This window comes from Prunus persica, chromosome G2 (assembly GCF_000346465.2).
Source record: "Prunus persica cultivar Lovell chromosome G2, Prunus_persica_NCBIv2, whole genome shotgun sequence".
Taxonomy (NCBI): domain Eukaryota; kingdom Viridiplantae; phylum Streptophyta; class Magnoliopsida; order Rosales; family Rosaceae; genus Prunus; species Prunus persica.
In genome coordinates, this window is record NC_034010.1 from 24,005,059 (window position 1) to 24,023,968 (window position 18,910).

Sequence of the window (18,910 nt, forward strand, 5' to 3'; positions counted from 1 at the left end):
AAATTCTTTTAAAATAATTATTGGAGACTTTTTTTTTATTATATATAAATAAATAAATATAGTATAGCCGCTCGGCTATACATCAGTTTTTTTTTTTTTAAATAAAAAATTTGTTTTTAATAAATATTATAGCCGCGACTATACTCATGTTAAACTTCATTGCGCATAGAAAGGCTGAAACCGTTTGTGGGATTGCTCAAAGTATGCATCTTTGATTCTTTGAATCCCTAAAATTGGTCTATTATTTTGGGGAAAATTGGGCTGGTCAAGCCCTTAAGACTATTTAAATATCTTATGGCTCAAAGTTTGACCCGATTCGAGCTTGAACTTTTGGTCAAACTTTACATTTCATTTTTTTTAAAAGTACAAATGATAGTCTAAACTAGAGGAGAGTTTCTCACATATATTATCACGGTGTCATGGGATTCAAACTTGAGATTACTAGTCTGCAAATCCAAGCCATTTTTCACTGGGTTAGAGACCATGTTGGCTTATTTTTCAAATCTCTAGCTACAAAGCAAAAATATAAAGTTTTTTTTAAAGAAAAATATAATAATCTACAAAAACAATATATAAAATATATATAAAACATGGTAAAAAGACAAATGGGTCTTCGACATGTAGAGAATTGAGAGCATTATCCAAAGGAGAAAACATGATGTAGAGTCTTTAGCTAGAGTAGATCAAAACAAGGCCATATGACTAAATCGTCTGACCTGCCGGCTTTGATTTATATTGGTCGCTAATGTTTGTTGTGTGTTTTGACAAAAAAACAGACATAAAAAGAACGTTTCTTGTGGTACTAATTAGTGACCAATATAAGAAGAACTTGATATCACCGATTGATACCAATTCCCAGCTGTTTCCTTTCCTAATTCCTGGTTTGTTTTCTTCTCTCTCCCTTTAATATGACAAGAAGCTTCACCCTTCTAAGCCACTCTTGTTATTTACATATATAAGCTACATGGTCTATTTGCACACACCAGAGACCCAAAAAAAAACAGGGAAAATTTAAAAGCTGCATTGCATTTTCAGGCTTTCCAATATGGCCTCCACCGGCTACCACCGGTGTTTGATTGCATGCGCAATGTTGGTAGCAGCAGCTCTTTTTGCTCAAGCCAATGCCATTCACATTTATCTAGAATGGAATGTCACCCTTGACAGCACAATCAAGCCTGTGTCCCAAGATCAACCTGTAAGAACCTTTGGCTTTGTAGTTAGCTAGTTCATGGAAGTTTGATTTGCTAATGCTTGTTCTTAATTTGCTTGACCAGGTGATCGCCATTAATGGATTGTTCCCCGGGCCACTTATCAACACCACGACGAATGATTTTGTTCATGTCAACGTCTTCAACAACATGGATGAGCCTCTGCTCTTTACTTGGTATGCAAACAAGCAATTTTGGATAGACCATATGTTGGTCTACAAAAGCCGTTTTAATAAACTAGGAGAAAATGGTGTTGGTGATGCAGGAATGGGATACAGCAAAGGCTAAATTCATGGCAAGATGGGGTTTCCGGAACAAACTGCCCAATTCAACCCGGTACAAACTGGACTTATGTCTTCCAGACCAAAGACCAGATTGGCAGCTTCTTCTACTTCCCTTCCATCAACTTCCACAAGGCTGCTGGAGGATTTGGACCTATTCGTGTCATAAACCGCGACGTCATTGCCGTCCCCTTCCCCAAACCAGAAGCCGAATTTGATCTCCTTATCGGCGACTGGTTTTATGACAGCTACAAGGTCTTTCACTTTAAATGTTATTCATGAAAAACATCAATTTGCTTCATATTTTTTTATTTTTTTGGTGGTTGACACTTTTCTTTTTGGGTATGGAATTGGAACAGAGTACTAGAGCAACGATGCGCACCCATCTTGGGGCTTACTACACTATCCCAGATATCACTTTGATGAATGGCAAAGGCCCTCTGGGTAACCCCATGTCAAAAGCATATGAATCCTTCAATGTCACACAAGGTACATTGAGTTGAGTGGGATAAAATAGCTTATATTATCAATTACTGAGTTCAAACCTCATAGACGACAGACAATTAACGACGGCATGATATTTGTTATGCAGGGAAGACCTACAGGTTGAGAATATCAAATGTGGGGAATGCATTGAGTTTCAATTTCAGGATTCAGAACCACCAGATGGTGTTGGTTGAAACAGAAGGATCTTACACTGATCAGATTACTTTGGATTCTCTAGATGTGCATGTTGGCCAATCATACTCAGTTCTTGTCACAGCAAATCAAAATGATGCTGATTATTACATGGTGGCATCTCCCAAGTTGATCAACGCCTCTGATTTTACCAGCCTTGTGGGCATAGGGGTCTTACACTACTCCAATTCAATCTCACAAGTTAGTGGGCCCCTGCCAGTTGGGCCGGATCCTTTTGATCTTCATTTTTCAGTCAATCAAGCCAAATCTATTAGGTAATATAAACAAAGTTGATCAGCTTAAACATCTGCTACACACAATCAGCTTGCTATAAATTTTCAAAAACCACACCCTAATTTTTATCAAACACATTCTAATGTTCCCATTTAATTTTTCTTCATCATGAGCAGGTGGAACTTGACTGCAGGAGCTGCAAGGCCTAACCCACAAGGGACATTCAATGTGTCAAACGTGACCCTATCCCAAACCTTCATCCTCCAAAGCTCAACTGCTGACCTTTATGACCAAATACCACGTTATGTTGTCAACAATGTGACCTATAGCACTCCGGAAACCCCATTGAAGCTCGCGGATTACTATGTCAATGGCACCGGCGTGTACCAGCTTGACGCATTCCCTGTTCAATCTGTCAATGCCGATGCTTCGTGTGGAGTGTCTGTGGTGACTGGAATCCACAAAGGGTGGATAGAAATTGTGTTAAAAAACAATTTGAATGAGATGGATTCCTGGCATTTGGATGGTTTCGGATTTTATGTTGTGGGGTAAGCATCAACATTATGGCACATATGTTACATTATCAAACCGTCAATATGTCATTCAGATTACCAGTCTGACAACATTACATATGTCACCAACCTACAGATTCGGGATTGGAGATTGGACAGTGAAATCACGTGACACGTACAACCTTTTTGACCCTGTGGTGAGATCAACAGTTCAAGTGTACCCTGGAGGATGGAGTGCAGTGTATGCATTCCTTGACAACCCAGGAATGTGGAACTTGAGGTCACAATTGCTGAAGCACTGGTACCTAGGACAAGAACTCTATGTGAGAGTTCATGATCCTGATCCTAACCCAGCTAAGGAGCGCCCACCACCTGAAAACCTCCTTCTATGTGGTTAGTGCATTGGATTTCATGATTAATTAAGCTCTTTTGTTTCTTAAACATAATTAATTCAAAATCCTAATTAATCGTTGATCTTATTGCTTCTTTTTGCAATTGCAGGAATATTTTCTGATTCTCCTCCTCCGGCTCCACCTCCACCTCCACCTCCACCTCCACCTCCAGCTCCGGCTCTGGCTCTGGCTCCACCGTCACCATGGAACTGACCTTAAATATATATAGCTGCATGATGAGTACATACAATAATGCCCAAATATTTATGTACAAATATAAATTACCACATGTAAACCTACAAATTATTATTTTTTGGGCCGCATTGTACTCCAACGTTGAACTTAATTCATTCGTTTTGTTTGTGTAAGTTTCTGTGGTTGCATGTTGGTAGGTTTTTATGGCATTGTTCTATTAATAATAAGCAAAGCTAACCACATAACTTCAAATTGAACTTCACTTCTCTTTTTGCCCTTTTATTTTATTTTATTTTTCCTAGCTAGAGATGAAGGTGGATTGGAATATTAATTAATTTTTTGATAAAATGGTAGCTATTATTTTGGTCCAATATATATTTTCTTTGACAATTGTCCCCCAAATGATTGAAGTTGACCTCAAATATAATATGTTCCTACTTCCTACAAATCATAGTTTGACACATATGTAAAAATAATTCATAAAAACCACAAAAAAAAGAAAAATATCTGCACATATCAAACTGTGATTGACAGGCAAGTAGGAGTTCCTTCTTCCAGAGAATGAGGCAAGTATTTTCCACTCGTATATATAGGGCAGAAAATAAAGTTAATAAACGTGCAAAAAAAACTATTAAAAAAAGAAAACAAAAAATTAATCGATATAACATACGATGCACAATGCAAATGTCACACAATCACCGTGATACAAAAATCAGATAGAGATGAAAAGGAACATAACATTTCGTTCCATACACGTCGGATTAATATAGACATTTAAAAATATAAATAAATAAAAACTTTTTCTCCTTTGATAAGATGATGAAATTACACTTTCAATTTCCTTTTTATAAGAAAATTTTGAATAAAATAAGAAGAGAATTTAACGCAAATATAGCACTCTGTTTTTTCTATTGCATAGAAAATATAGCACTCTTTTTAATTAGAGTTTAACTGAAATTCAATCATCTACTTCAACAAAAGTCCAACTCAATCAAAACCTCTCCCTAATCAGAAATCAAATTAATTTATCACATGATAAGTCATGTTATAGATAATTAAACTTGAATTAATCTTAAAATTTCTGGCGCCCTTCCTGTATATCTTCATATCATGAAACATAAATACATAATAAAGTGCTGAGAAAAACAAGGTAGCCGTATTCTTATTTAATTCTTCTTGAATCAAACTTTGTCTCTCAAACTCTTTTTTTTATTCTATCTTCTCTTGGCTCTTTGTCAAGTGCCGTAGCTATATTCTTTATTGCTGTCACAGGCGCATATAACTATGCCATTGAACCAATATTCTGCTTAGCTATCTGAGCCCTTTGCGTGAGATCAACACAAGGAGGGTTTGTTTTTTTTGTGTGCAGGATTTGCAAGCATACAGAGAAACTTAGTCCATGCAATATGGCATGGCCCAGTGGTGATCGTCGTCGGCCTCCATGGCTGATTGGTCCTGCAACTCTTCTTATGTTCCTTGTGTTGGCAGTTTCTGCTGAGGATATTTTTCTGGACTGGCATGTCACACTTGACACAAATATCAAACCGGACCAACCGGTATGAACAAACAATCCCCAAACCCCCAGAATTTCATCTGAAATTTGTGTTGAACTTGTGTAATTGTCAGGAAAATATTGAAAATTCTATATTGTTTGCACCCCAAGAAATTGAAACTAGATTCTGCTTTGGTACTTTGTGTGGGTTGTTTTATCTTTGTTTTGAGGTTTTTTTTACATTCAATTTGGAAATGCAGGTTATTGCCATCAATGGGCTGTTTCCAGGGCCTCTTCTGAATGGCACAACCGATGATGTTTTTCATGTCAATGTGTTTAATCAAATGGATGAACCCTTGCTGATAACTTGGTATGCTCAAATCTCTCTCTCTCTCTCTCTCTCTCTCTCTCTCTCTCTCTCTCTCTCTGTATAGTGATTTATGTCAATATGTTCCAAAGTTTTAACAATTCCCCAGGAATCTTAAATACTGATCAATATTTCTCATCCAAATATGAAAAAAATCAAGTAACTCACCGGTGCCTGATCCTTCATAGTTAATATATGAAGAATCCAACACCTGCCCTGTCCCTTATAATCTAGGCAATGTTTTTGACATTTAGAGGCTTATAGCCCTAAAGATTACGGAGGGTCTTTTGGTGCAGGAATGGCATACAACAAAGACTAAACTCTTGGCAAGATGGAGTTTCAGGCACAAACTGCCCCATTCTGCCAGGTGAAAACTGGAGTTATATGTTCCAATTCAAGGATCAAATTGGCACTTTTTCCTACTTTCCCTCTCTCAACTTCCAGAAAGCTGGAGGAGCTTTTGGTCCAATTCGTATCAATAACCGGCCGGTCATCCAAGTACCATTTCCTAAACCAGAAGCCGAATTCGATCTTCTCATTGGTGACTGGTATGACAGAAGTTTCAAGGTATAATTCACATCCAATCTCCATGTTATAGATCATCACATATCAATATCTACAAAGTGAATTGTGACTAAGGTATATATAATTACAATTATGTTACCTCAATGTAACAGGATGTTAGGTCCATGATGAGCACAAATCTCATGGCCTACAACAGCACCCCTGATAAAATCTTGATGAATGGAAAAGCTGCATATTCGGCCCTTCCTACAGAAGCCCATGAGTCCTTCACTGTTGCAAAAGGTACATGCAAAGATTAACATAATTCAATATTATCTGTTCTTCTGAACATACTCTTACATTTAAGCTTTTATATATGCAGGCAAGACCTACAGAATTAGGATATCAAATGTTGGGACTGCATGGAGTTTCAATTTCAGGATTCAAAAACACAAAATGGTTTTGGTTGAGACAGAAGGTTCCTACACAAATCAAATCACATTGGATTCTCTTGATGTGCATGTTGGGCAGTCCTACTCTGTTCTTGTCACAGCTGACCAAAATGCTTCAGACTATTACATGGTGGCAAGCCCTAAAATGTTCAATGCAAGTGATGTGACAAGATTTGGCATTGGTGTGCTGCACTATGATAAGTCTACCACACCTCCTAATGGGTCTCTTCCGAGGGGGCCTGACCCATTTAATCAAAAATTCTCAATCCATCAGGCCCAATCCATTAGGTAGTAATAAACACGATCCATTAATTTTGAGTTGAATGCTTTAATTCTACCGTGTTATTGTATTATATTCGTCATTTTGTAATTAAACATTTTTGCCTTGTGAAGATGGAACCTGACCACAGGGGCTGCAAGGCCTAATCCACAAGGAACCTTCAATGTTCATAATGTCACACTCTCACAGACCTTCATACTCCGAGCATCTATAGCAGAGATTAATGGCCTACCCCAGTTTACTGTCAACAATGTGTCTTACTTAGCCCCAGACACACCACTAAAGTTGGCTGATCAATTTCTCAACGGGTCTGGAGTATACAAGCTTGATGAATTTTCTACTAACTCTAGTAATTTTAAAACCGTACGTGGAGTTTTCGTTGCATCTGGGAAGCATAAAGGGTGGATAGAACTTGTTTTCCATAATGATTTGGAGGGCATGGATGCTTGGCACTTGGATGGCTTTGGTTTCTATGTTGTTGGGTAAGTACAAGACCCTAAACGTTTTGTTAGGGCAGCATTTCTTGTCACGCAAGTAACAAGAATTTATAACATATCAGACATTTCATATTAATAATTGTGTTCTGATATTTGTTTCTCAGATTTGGAACTGGAAAGTGGAGCCAAAAATCGCGCTCTAAGTACAACCTTCATGATCCGGTTGTGCGTTCTACTGTGCAAGTGTACCCCGGTGGATGGACTGCAGTTTATGCATACCTTGACAACCCAGGAATGTGGAATTTGAGGTCACAGCACTTGAAAAATTGGTATTTGGGAGAGGAGCTTTATTTGAGAGTTTATGATGCTGATCCCAATCCTGCCAAGGAGAAGCCTGCTCCCAATAACCTTCTTCTTTGTGGTCAGTGTTAATCAATTGTAACCCCATCTCCTTAATTTCTCTAGCTTGAATAATAATGGTAGCTTCTTTTTTTTTTTTTTAAATTTACTTTCATTTTTGCAGGAGAGTTTGCTCCTTTCGCCCCGCCCACTCCAGTTGTGCCTCCTCCTCCACTTCAACCTTCTCCACCTGCACCTGGGGCATCAAGTGCACAATCTTTGCAGACAGCAGCAGGGTAAGAGTTAATTATTCAAACTAGCCACTGCTTTCTTCTTTCTTTTGTTGTTTTTTTTTTTTGGTGTTTTTTGAAAATTATATTCTTAATATTTCTTATAGCTAATCTATCATTCTTTCTTATTTTTGGATGTTTGTAGGTTTCACATTGCCATCATCTGCATTGTTGCAACATTCTTTCAGATTTCTAGAAGTTCATCCCATTTTTTATGAGGGGCACCAAAGGGGGCCCTTGAAGTTAAGACACTACTCTTTTTTTTTGGGAGATATTCATTGGACATAGTCCCAAATCATGTGTACTAGTTCTTGGATATTTGATTTATTATGTTTTATAGCATAGATGTTTGATTTGTCCCAAAGTTGCTGATGTTATGGTGTACCTTAAGATATTGTGGCCAAGTAATTCATTTAGATGATTTCAATGCTCTGCCTTTTCTTTTGTTGGAACAAGAAAATTGAGAATCCCAGACCAAACTTATTTTCTATAATTAATATTGAATTTCAGTATAGCATACTTAATTAATTAGTTTTAACGTTCAAGTTAGCGTCAAAATCATATTGCAATAAATTTTTAATATTTGGAATATTTCATTGTTAAAATTAAAAACGCATGAACAAACATACTTTAAAATACAATTACAGCGTAACAAACTGAAATGAACTCTATAAAATTTCAGCAAATCAACACAAAATGCTCCTACAGACAATGAGTTGATGATGTAAATGGTGGGAAAATGTGAACAAATACGATATGAATCATTCAAGATGATGCTGATAGGCTGATAGGATTATAGTGTGTGTATTTGTGTATGATATGGGTGTCTTGATTGATTTCTCTGTTTTCTTCATCATTTTTCGCATTTGTTGATGTCCATTTGGCGGTGCACTTTCATGTCAACGTTTATTCACTGAGCTTTACACATGCTTCCAAATTATTTTGGGCCTATTTCCTATAAGGACAAAACTCAAGTCCATAGCGCGTTTGGCAGGAAAAAGCCCGAACTCTTGTCCTGTCCATTTAGAGAAAAACTTGGTTATCGTGGTACTTCGGTTGTTTATTTACAATTTTATCTCTCTTTATCACGTGACGAGAAATAAATTAACACCCAATTTATATGTGAGTTTTTCTTCTATTTTTAATAATTTGTATGAAGTAAGGAGAAATTGAATCTAGCACTTCCGGTACAATAGTAACTGTTCTTAATCACGGTTTTTGCAGAGATGCTAGATAATTAATGGAACATTAACTCATAATTACTCCCCACTATATCACAATCCACATGAATACTTTTGAGCTGTGCCGTTTAACCAAAGTTGCATACAACGAAACACTAGAAGCCATTAGGCAAGACAAACTTTCTTGTTAAACCACAATGCCCAAGTTTGGGTGGTGTATATATATATAACTGCCAATTCCTTAGTGACAATTTACAGCTCAATGTGATGAAGAATCGCACATTTCGTGGTAAATATTCTCACTTTTTTTTTTCTTTCTAATATGACCAAAGTCCATCTAGTTATCACCCCCTTTATAAAAAGATGAATTAAATTGACAAATCAATCAGTATAATATTTTATGCTAATATGATAATGACCAGATCCCAATTAAATATATTTTTTTTAAAGTCAATTTTTATGGCTTTTTGTGAGTAGACTTTTTTTTTTTGGTCCTTGTAATTCTAATTTCAATATATTTTAGCTTACACTGCTAATTATTTCAAGTTGGTCCAAGTTGATAATTTGTTCAGTTTGATTACACGTCATGTTCTAAGCTTGTGAACACTCATCTCTCCCTCTCTCTCTCTCTCTCTCTCTCTCTCTCTCTCTCTCTCTCTCTCTCTCTCTCTCTCTCTCTCTCTCTCTCATGAGGCAGACAAGGACACCAACTCTTTACTTAGAAACAGCTAATTGATGCTTAACAACGCCATGATACAAGGACGAGGACGAGGATTTGGTACAATTGTGTACAAGGCTCTTTGTCCTGTTTTAATCCTGTCTTTAATTCCAATGGTTATTATCGCAACTGTGTGCTTACACGTGATCTAACCCTTCATATTACCACAAATCTTCAATTAGTTAGCCTAATAAGTTTCCCAATATCTAATTAGGTACGTCCTCCAATCCAATGCCCACCAAACCCTATCACCATTACTCATAATAATTAGCATATCAAAAGCTAACAAAAAATCCTCCACCATTTCGGATTGGCATATCAAAAGCTAACAAAAATCTTCCAACTACGAAATGTGCATTGGACATGAGCCACTAATACTACATGGGTTGTCGGGATCACATTTTCTAGTGGCAGCTAACTGTACTTAACAGTATATAATTCAATACAAATTTCTAAATTCTCTGATTAATTCATTTTGTAGAAATGAACTCATGATTCATATCAGCGGGAATACCACATTGTGAGAGATGTGATCAGTAATATAACTAATGCACTGCGTGTAAATACCATCTTTTTTTCCCCCGGCCACAAAATTGCAAACAATTGCTTTAGAGTTATGGGTTCCAATTGCAACGCTAAGATCAAAACAATGTAATTTATGAATGTTTGAATTGAAATTTAGGGTTCTTTGACAATGTTCAAACTTTCAGAACCCACAAAAGAAAAAAGGAAGTACTTTGTCAATTCCTAAAGTTTAAAATCCTAAAACTGATGGCTTTGTGGGTCATGAAACAGTGGATCATATCCAGATATTGCTTATGTGGTAACAGTGAGGAAGTAACAAACCAAGAGGTGGACAAAAGCAAAGAAAGTGACAAAAATAGAAAGTAGATATAATATTTTTAGTAGCATATATTGTTAATTGAATAAAAGAGAAAAAGTAGGATGGGTGGATTCATGTGGGAATTGCAGTAATTCAGTGGCTTTTTTTCTATGCTTTTATTCTATTCTTATCACTTACATTAATGAGAAAATAAAAATAAAAAATAAAGGAGGGAGGGCCAGGGGAAGGCTTTCTTGTAAATGAAACAATGAAACTTACACCACCCAGATGACATTTTTTTGGTTGTAATGGTGGTGACAAATTAAGCTCTACCTTGCTATCTGAATCTCTAAGTGTAGAAACAACAAAAACCCAATTGAGATTTGAAAGGCAGAAAGAAAAAGTTGCTCATGATCATGCACTTTTCAGCAGGAACAGAACACTAACATTTGCTTTAACAAAGAATTTGATCAGAGTCCATATATTTCTTTTTCTTTTTTTAAACATTGTCAAGAAGATGAATCAAAAGAATCAAAAGAATGGTCTAATTTTGAATGGTATAACAAAAGAAGTTAAAAGAAAATTAAAGTGGCAATTCACATCAAGTTTGACCTTTTTGACATCAATTTTTGGAGTGAAGAAATCACTAAAAATTCTTAACCTTTCTTTTAGTAATGACAATCCACCAGAATTTGTGTTCTTAACCTTTCTGGTTGCTGCTGCTGCTGTTGCTGCTGTTGCTGCTGTTGTTGTTGTTGTTGTTGCTGCTGCTGCTGCTGCTGCTTTGATGTTGCAAACACAAATTTGGATTCTTTATGGTGATCATCTTCTGGTGCTGGAAGGTTGAGATCCAAATCCAAAGACAACACGCTTCTCTGTTTCTTAATGGGTTGTTGTTGTTGATGTTGATTTTGATGTTGCTGAGGTTCAAAGGCAGAGACTGAGGGAGCTGTCAATGCCAAGGTTGTGTTGGCTGCAGCTGGCGCTCTGTGGCGCCTCATGTGGCCTCCCAAGGCTTGCCCAGATGTGAATTCTGCCCCACAAATTGAACACTCATGAACCTTGGAAGAAGACTTGTTGCTACTCAAGACCAACCCTCTGTTGCTCAAATGCAGAGAAAGTGGGGAAGAAGATGTATTGTTGTTGTTGTGGAGAATGCTGTTCTTGAATAATTGTGTGTCTTCTTCATCTGATGGCAACAACCCAATTGCAAAGTGTTTGTTTTTCTGATCATCCCCAGTATTTGCCTTGGGCTTCTTGTGGCTGGCCCTGTGCCCTCCTAATGCTTGGAAAGAAGGGAAAGTTCTGTTGCAAGTCTTGCATTCATACGCATGATACCCTCCTCCTGCTGCCACCGCCCCCGCCTTGGCCCCGGTAGGCCCCACCGCTGTTGTTGCCTCCAAGAACCTTCGACTTGTAGTGTTGTGATCGTTATGGGGTTGGTGGTGGTGGTGACTGGGGGAAGAAGAAGCAGCCCTGGATTGGCCTTTTGCCAACAGAATTAGGCAGTTTGCCATGTCCTCCTCTTCCTCTGTGGTGCTATCTTGAAATTCAACAGATGTGGTGGGAGACAAGTTGGTGGCACTATTGATGTAATCGTTCTCGCCGCCTCCATCACCGCCACCGCCATCTTCGGGGGACGATGAGGTTGTTGGGATGGCAAAAGGGATTGGAGATTGGGGCCTCAAGCGCTTTGTGCGCTTACCCTTGATAATAATGTTGTTGTGGTGTTGTTCCTTGCACCCCATGATGACTTCCTCTTGATGAAGATGGTGATGATCACCACCACCTGCCGCTTCCATGGCAATTCCTCCTCCTCTACCTTCAACAGACTTGGAATTTAGAGCTTAAGAGAGACAGAGATAGAGATAGAGAAGAAAGAGAGATTTAATGGGTAGGGAGGAAGCAAGGAAGGGAAGACTGTTATTACATTATATATATAGCCAATGATATGACATGTTGGAGAGACTCAACAATAATTATAAGGCCATACACCAAATACAACACTAACTGTGATTTAGTCCCTCAATCTCTGTTGAGCTTCCAAGGTATTTATAAATTTTGAATTTTTTTTTTCGTTCGAAATTAATTCATCGAAGAAAAAAAAAACCCCGAAAAGAAAAAAGAAGTTGTTGTAATTTTAGAGAGTGAGGTTTTAGTAAATGTGTGTGGGATAGATAGACATTAAGGCAAGGAAAACCAAAAACCAAAACCAAATATAACGGAAAAGAGTTGCAAATTTAGAGATTGAGAGTGTAAGCCCCAAAGAGAAGAGAGGTTTTTGTGAAACGCAAAGTCCGTTTCATGCTCTCTTTCTCACACTTTGCCAACGCACTTCACCAAATTGCAAACAAAACAAACAAAACAAGCTGAGGTTGCACCATATTCACCATGCACCCTCATAGATCTTCCAATCCTACTCTCACCTCCACGGCGCGTGTACGCCACTTTCCACTTTCCCCAAACACTACTACCTAGTAGAGCCACCTAGCTAAGCTCTTCACTCTCCAACAATCAACTTGTACTTGTCCCACAAATTAGGTGCAAAGTCTAAGCTTCTGATAAACTACTAATTAATAAATGCCTCAAGTTGTTGATTGAGATTTAAGGAAGTGGGACTTTTTAAAATCACTTACCAACTATGCCAAAATTATATTTCTGCTTTTCTTTTTAGTGAGATATTAATATTAAATTAATTATTGTTAAGTAGTTAATTCTAATTCCAAATACAAGCATTTAACTCTAAATTCTTAATTTCAACTAAGTTTGGTAGTCGAGACTTTGAATATATACACTTCTCTTAGATAGATTAGATAAATTATGAAGATGGGTCCAAAAAAGAAAAATGATATCCCCACCTACATGTTTTACTGTATAGAGTTTTTCTACAATGACCTGTATCTCGTGTAACATAGAATTTATTATTTAACAGGTTCAAAAGATGAGTAATATTTGAAAAGGAAGAATGAGCATTAAACTGTCCGTTTTGAGTGTAAGGATAAGTGTTCTACCACTAAAACTAAAACTCTTTTCGTATGTAACTTAACATTTAATGATAAAACATAACGCATTTAGTAATGAAGAAATTTTGAACAAGTATGTTATAGATTATTTAAGCAGGAATTTAATCTTACTAGTCGAAAACACTTGGAATTGAAATCTCACATTAGATGATATTGGCAGTATTTTTCTTTTTATCAAAGATGAAATGGTGGTGGAGCCTTGAGGTTAGCAAGGCGCGTGGGTGAATTTACACTCACACTTTCACTAACACTAACACGTCTTGTTGAAGATACTGCAAAATACAGGCTGCAGATACACATGTACATGTGTACATACATATACTATTTTATACAATTTGAGAGAGAGAGAGAGAGAGAGAGAGAGAGAGAGAGAGAGAGAGAGAGAGAGAGAGAGAGAGAGAGAGAGAGAGAATTGGAATTTACAAAGTGTGTTGAAGGGAAGCAAGCAAAGCAAAGCAAAGGCAAAGGGCAAAGGCTGAAAGAAGGGCAAAGCCCATTACTTTGCCTCAACGATTTGTGTATTGAGAAGATGATTGGAGTGCAAGCCTGGAACCACGGAATCTGCGGTGCTCCCCCCACTCCCACTTCTCTCAACATTTGCCCTTTTTTTTCCTAAATCTCTGTCTTCTATTCTCTATTCTATGTATGACACTATATGCTGTCAAGTATAGTGTCATGCTTGCATGACCACACATTACATGCAATTCTTGTGTGTCTTCTTCTTACTTTTTTGGGGTTGAGAAGAAAAACTTGGTTACATCGGTTTCTTACACTAGTTTCTTGTTGTATAATGTGTGAAAAAGACACAATCGGTGTACGAAACTAGGGATACCAGAGTTTATCTCGGATTTTGTGGCCAAACTTAGCAACTAGTGATTTAACTATCCTACCTTTAGGGGTTTTCTTTTCCTTTTTTTAGGGAAATTACATCCCACTAAATCTGAATTCCTCTAAATTCATGGCTTTCATGATGATCAAGATCTATGGGACAATTAGATTAAAGTCATACTTACAGCTCAACCGCTAACTATGTATAAAGATTCGATGGTATTAGTAATCACTCAGTCAGAAATGGAAAAGTCCAAATCGCCATTCCTAAAATAGGTAACATTTTGCCATAAATGTATATGTATCTCTTGGTTTTCTGTGCAATGTAAAGTTTTAATCAGATTAACCCTAACTTTTAGAAAACATCATACCCATCTTCTTCTTCTTCTCTGATTCAATTGTTTGCTTTTTCTCTTTTCTTGGGGTTGAAATATTTCCTGTTGAATCATTATTTTGGTGTGTATTAAATGAAACAAAGTCCTCCCTTTTCCCTTTCTCACAGTTTCGTGGTTTTTATTTTAAAATGATATATAATATATTTCACGCAAAATAAGCGTGATCTTTTCTTCTTTTTTTCACCAAAATATCATTGATAAAAGCCGAAATGCTCGATTATAATAGCCACACAGGCAACCAATCACACCTTCAGACCCAAACAAAGAATCCAATATATGTTTTAATATGATACAAAAGATAATCACAGCTACGGTACACCTCTAATCAATGGGGTACAAAAGATAATTATGGCTATGGCACTCTCCCAATCACAACCTTAAGGGCTCGAATTTAGCAGCAAAACAATGTAACCTGGCTTTACTCTAGCGACTTTTTCACGAAAAGCCGAAAAACGCCCCAAGTGTATAATATACTATAGAAAGTGAGTTTTTTTTTATATTAATTTATAATTTTTTATTTAAAAAAACAAATTTTTTTTTTAATAAAACCCAAGTGCCAATAACCAAACCCAGTTGCACCAAGTATGTTTGAAGTTAGGGTTAGCTGGTTTGCTTCTCAACATGTACTTCAAGATAAAATTAATGGAAATTAACAATGCTGCTAAATATTAATTAATTTTAATACATAGAAATAATATGGATAAGTATCTCTTGTGAGTGTGTTATTACATGATGTGCATTATTATGCACACTATTTTGTCTGTAATCAATCAGTTCATGTGTGCTGTTGACCCTGCAGCCATATCTTTAATGTATGGGACACCTCTTATAGTTATATAGGATGTATAAGCCAGTCGTATATATTGCCCAATTAGCTCTATGATTATCAAATAATTAATTAATCTTAAGCTGATCATCATTGGGGTTTACTGAAGGCAATTATTGTGGTTATTAATAAATTAATATCTTCAAGAACTAAATAGAATTGAAGTAACACTCATTTTATCAATAGAATGAATATTTTAAACTGAATATTTTAGGGATGAATATTTTTTTATGTGAACTAAGTAGCGAGTGTATGATGCGCAAAGATCGATGAAAGAGTCGAATTTAGGGACATTTTTGGAGGAAATGAGTTTGACTCTAAAATCGATCTTTGCGGGTTTGAGTCCAAATCCAGATCTGGAAATTTCTGTTAACAAAATTAAGCATGGCATTTTTTGCATTTTTGGATGCCGACATGAGATCCTGCACAAACGAAACAAGAGTCTAAACGAAAAAGAAGGAGACGTGGTGTGGGGGGCAATGAGAGAATGAGGCATGGTTCTTTCTTCTAATGAGTTCCATGGCTTTGTTTCTAGATTAATTGTCTGCAACTAATGGAAGTTGCATTTGCATGAAGATAGTGGAGGAGATGGGTCTTTGTAGATTTGCAAATGTTGTTCTTAGAGTTGAACATATGTCGAAGTTGAGGGGCATTTTGGTCTGGAAAGAGTTACATTAGTAAAACCCAATAGCAAGCAACTGGATTGTTGGCCTACTTAATTACATATTGGTTTACAAACTAAAATGGCAATTACGTATACGTATGCAATGGGTATAATGCATATAGTATTTTTACTCCTGTATATATACAGAGATACGTACATATATAAATAAATATACTTTATCAATAAATTAATTACTATAATATTACCAAACGTAGCAAGATGCAGGCATTGGCATCAATAATTAACAAATTAATTATTCTTGGCTTGAAGAAGTATCTGGATATGGATATATATATATATATATATATATATATATAATAAGGTTGTGTGCGGCACGTAAGGTCTCAAAACCAGCCTAAGACGAAATTAAGTAGAGTAAGCTTTGGTCATTGGAGAAGCAAAGGATTATATTCTTCTGCTGATCATGAAATCATATCATGGCTTCCTCTCTCTCTCTCTCTCTCTCTCTCTCTCTCTCTCTCTCTCTTGTAGCCAAGGCTACCTCTCCACCCAGCCATGACTTCATATGTACGTACTGCTACAAGACAACACAAACCATACATATACTAATGTTCAGCTATATAATATAATTGCTTGCTAACCAGTATTGAGCAACCATGCCAGTGAATGTAACCGACTTTTCCATTTGTTTAATGCAACAAGTCATCCATGAGAGAGAGAGAGAGAGAGAGAGAGAGAGAGATTTTGTGGCTTCTGAGCCACTCAATGGAACATGTTTGTTGCAACTAAGCAACCCAAAACACCAAAATGATTAAATATTGATTCAAACTTTCAATGTGTACAGAATGAATGAATATGTGTATATATATGTCCATCAAATTATGAGATCAAATTCACAACACAAGTCACAAGGTTTTTTTTTTTTTTTTTTTTTTTTTGGTGCACAATCAACTTTAGGCATGCACAGTAGAAAACATGAGATTAATGATTGGGATCTACCTAATTATAATACAGACACAGAGGGTTGAGAGAGGTAGATCTAATTATGATATGAATGTTCCAAATTTTAGTGAGGTCACTACTCTCTCAGTCTCTGATTAATTATTACAGAAAAGACATCCTTTTCCCTCTCCCTCTCATGACAAACAATGTGTTTGCTGAGCTTGTGGGCATGCTTAATCAAACTAATTAATTAACAAGTGACCAGAACGGGTCTAATTTAAAATGGTATTAATAAGTTCATTATAGTGAACGGGTCTAGCCGAGTGGAAAAGGACATTGATTTGCAATGTGTGAGAAAATCTCCCTCCACCTTCTTAACTTGTTGAAAAACAAATGTTCATTATATATCTTTGTAATTGTAATTAACATTTGGAATTAAAATGTTGCTTCTAAAATAAAATTCACCTTGGCCAGATCTGAGTATCAATATGACACAGTTTATACCTGGAAGTTCTGACTTAAAATGCTCACTGCTAGCTAGCTAGTTGACCCAATTTTCTTCTTCTTTTTTCCTCCTTTTTAGTCATTTTTTTCTTTTATTTATACAGAGAGAAGGAACTAATAATTTGGATTATTTACAAATATACTTAATTTTTGGAGCTGACTTGTGAGTAAAATATATTTTCAAAAACATAATGTTAAATTGTGGATAATTTAAAAGGATGACAATAAACTAAAAAGGAGCTTGACAAAAAAATAATTATAAAATATATACCGAAGCCAAAGTCATTGTCCAAAAAATAGAGTGGTTCAATATGAAATTAGTGTTGAAATTAGATTTAGAGAAGGAAAATAACGTATCCTTGCCACTGTCATTCTCCAAATTCAGAATTGAATCAATATGAAATTAGTGTTGAATATGATTTTTCTCTTTATTATTGCTCTCTCTCTCTCTCTCTCTCTCTCGCTCTCTCTCTCACTTTCTCTCTGCTGCTGCTACTTGAGAGTGGAAGTGGTGGGTGTTAAATAAAATTGAAAGATTACGACTTAATTAATTGAGATTTTCAAGTGTATTTTTTTGCTTTCAAGGGACACAACAACCACCCAATACTCATATTACAACGACCAATTTCTTCATGCCTACATGTACAACTCAAACAGAGCAAGAAACAAATTATTAAAAAAGATTAAGCTTTAAAAACCCAAATTATAGAAACAATTAAATTAAAACATCTGTTCTTAGATACTACACTCACTTTTTCTTATTCTGGTGATTACCACAGCAATAGATAATAAATAAATAAATAAATAGGGGAAGTTTATAATTTTATTTTATTTTTTGGGTATTAATATTATTGAGGCATGTGCAACAAGGGAAAAATGGTAGAGGTCTGAAAAGCCAACGTGGTGCAGATTGATTGCTCAAAACAAGGCATGGGAATGGGCAGTAGAGGTTGCAATTTGCAAATAGGATCATGAGAATGAGACACGAGATTTTTAATCAGCACAAAACATGACCTTAAGCAGGCTGGGTTTATATCAAATGGAGTGATAACAATGGGGGGACATTAGTTCCTTGACATCCTAATCAGAGTTTGGGCTTCATCAGGAAGATAAACCTAGTCCAATGATTTGCTAAATATAAAAGATAAAAAATAAAAATAAAATTATGCCAGTAACAACTCCATCAGAAAAAGTATTTCCTAAAAAGAAAAGGTCGCACTCTTGATTTGTTGGCCAATGGGTCTAGCCAAGTAAAATGGGGCATCGACTTGCAAACTAGTGATCTCAAGTTCGAATCCTAATGGCAACGTGGCGTGTGTGTGAGTACCCCCTCCCCTTATACTTTAGACTATCGTTTCTACTTTTTTTTTAAAACTGCTTCGAA

The 18,910-nt window shown here is 36.3% G+C and overlaps 3 protein-coding genes across 3 annotated transcripts; 2 read left to right on the top strand and 1 right to left on the bottom strand.

Moving 5' to 3' along the window:
* On the top strand, positions 1,046-3,458 carry LOC18785418 (monocopper oxidase-like protein SKU5). Its single transcript, XM_007219463.2, has 7 exons — positions 1,046-1,195; positions 1,275-1,384; positions 1,474-1,744; positions 1,849-1,978; positions 2,082-2,442; positions 2,578-2,949; positions 3,050-3,458. The coding sequence occupies exons 1-7, from the start codon at positions 1,046-1,048 to the stop codon at positions 3,309-3,311; spliced, it is 1,656 nt and encodes a 551-aa protein (XP_007219525.1). The 3' UTR covers positions 3,312-3,458.
* LOC18786074 (monocopper oxidase-like protein SKU5) lies at positions 4,907-8,072 on the top strand. Its single transcript, XM_007220060.2, has 8 exons — positions 4,907-5,056; positions 5,253-5,362; positions 5,656-5,926; positions 6,037-6,166; positions 6,246-6,603; positions 6,709-7,077; positions 7,197-7,453; positions 7,556-8,072. The coding sequence occupies exons 1-8, from the start codon at positions 4,907-4,909 to the stop codon at positions 7,669-7,671; spliced, it is 1,761 nt and encodes a 586-aa protein (XP_007220122.2). The 3' UTR covers positions 7,672-8,072.
* On the bottom strand, positions 10,527-12,467 carry LOC18786671 (zinc finger protein ZAT5). Its single transcript, XM_007219113.2, has one exon. The coding sequence runs from the start codon at positions 12,183-12,185 to the stop codon at positions 11,052-11,054; it is 1,134 nt and encodes a 377-aa protein (XP_007219175.2). The 5' UTR covers positions 12,186-12,467; the 3' UTR covers positions 10,527-11,051.

Bases quoted from the DNA above. Each gene is read 5' to 3' on its own strand.
- LOC18786671 (XM_007219113.2), bottom strand. From the start codon at position 12,185: ATGGAAGCGGCAGGTGGTGGTGATCATCACCATCTTCATCAAGAGGAA.
- LOC18785418 (XM_007219463.2), top strand. From the start codon at position 1,046: ATGGCCTCCACCGGCTACCACCGGTGTTTGATTGCATGCGCAATGTTG. The intron at 1,196-1,274 runs GTAAGAACCTTT...TTGCTTGACCAG, and splicing joins CTGTGTCCCAAGATCAACCT to GTGATCGCCATTAATGGATT. The intron at 2,443-2,577 runs GTAATATAAACA...CATCATGAGCAG, and splicing joins AATCAAGCCAAATCTATTAG to GTGGAACTTGACTGCAGGAG.
- LOC18786074 (XM_007220060.2), top strand. From the start codon at position 4,907: ATGGCATGGCCCAGTGGTGATCGTCGTCGGCCTCCATGGCTGATTGGT. The intron at 6,604-6,708 runs GTAGTAATAAAC...TGCCTTGTGAAG, and splicing joins CATCAGGCCCAATCCATTAG to ATGGAACCTGACCACAGGGG. The intron at 7,454-7,555 runs GTCAGTGTTAAT...TCATTTTTGCAG, and splicing joins CAATAACCTTCTTCTTTGTG to GAGAGTTTGCTCCTTTCGCC.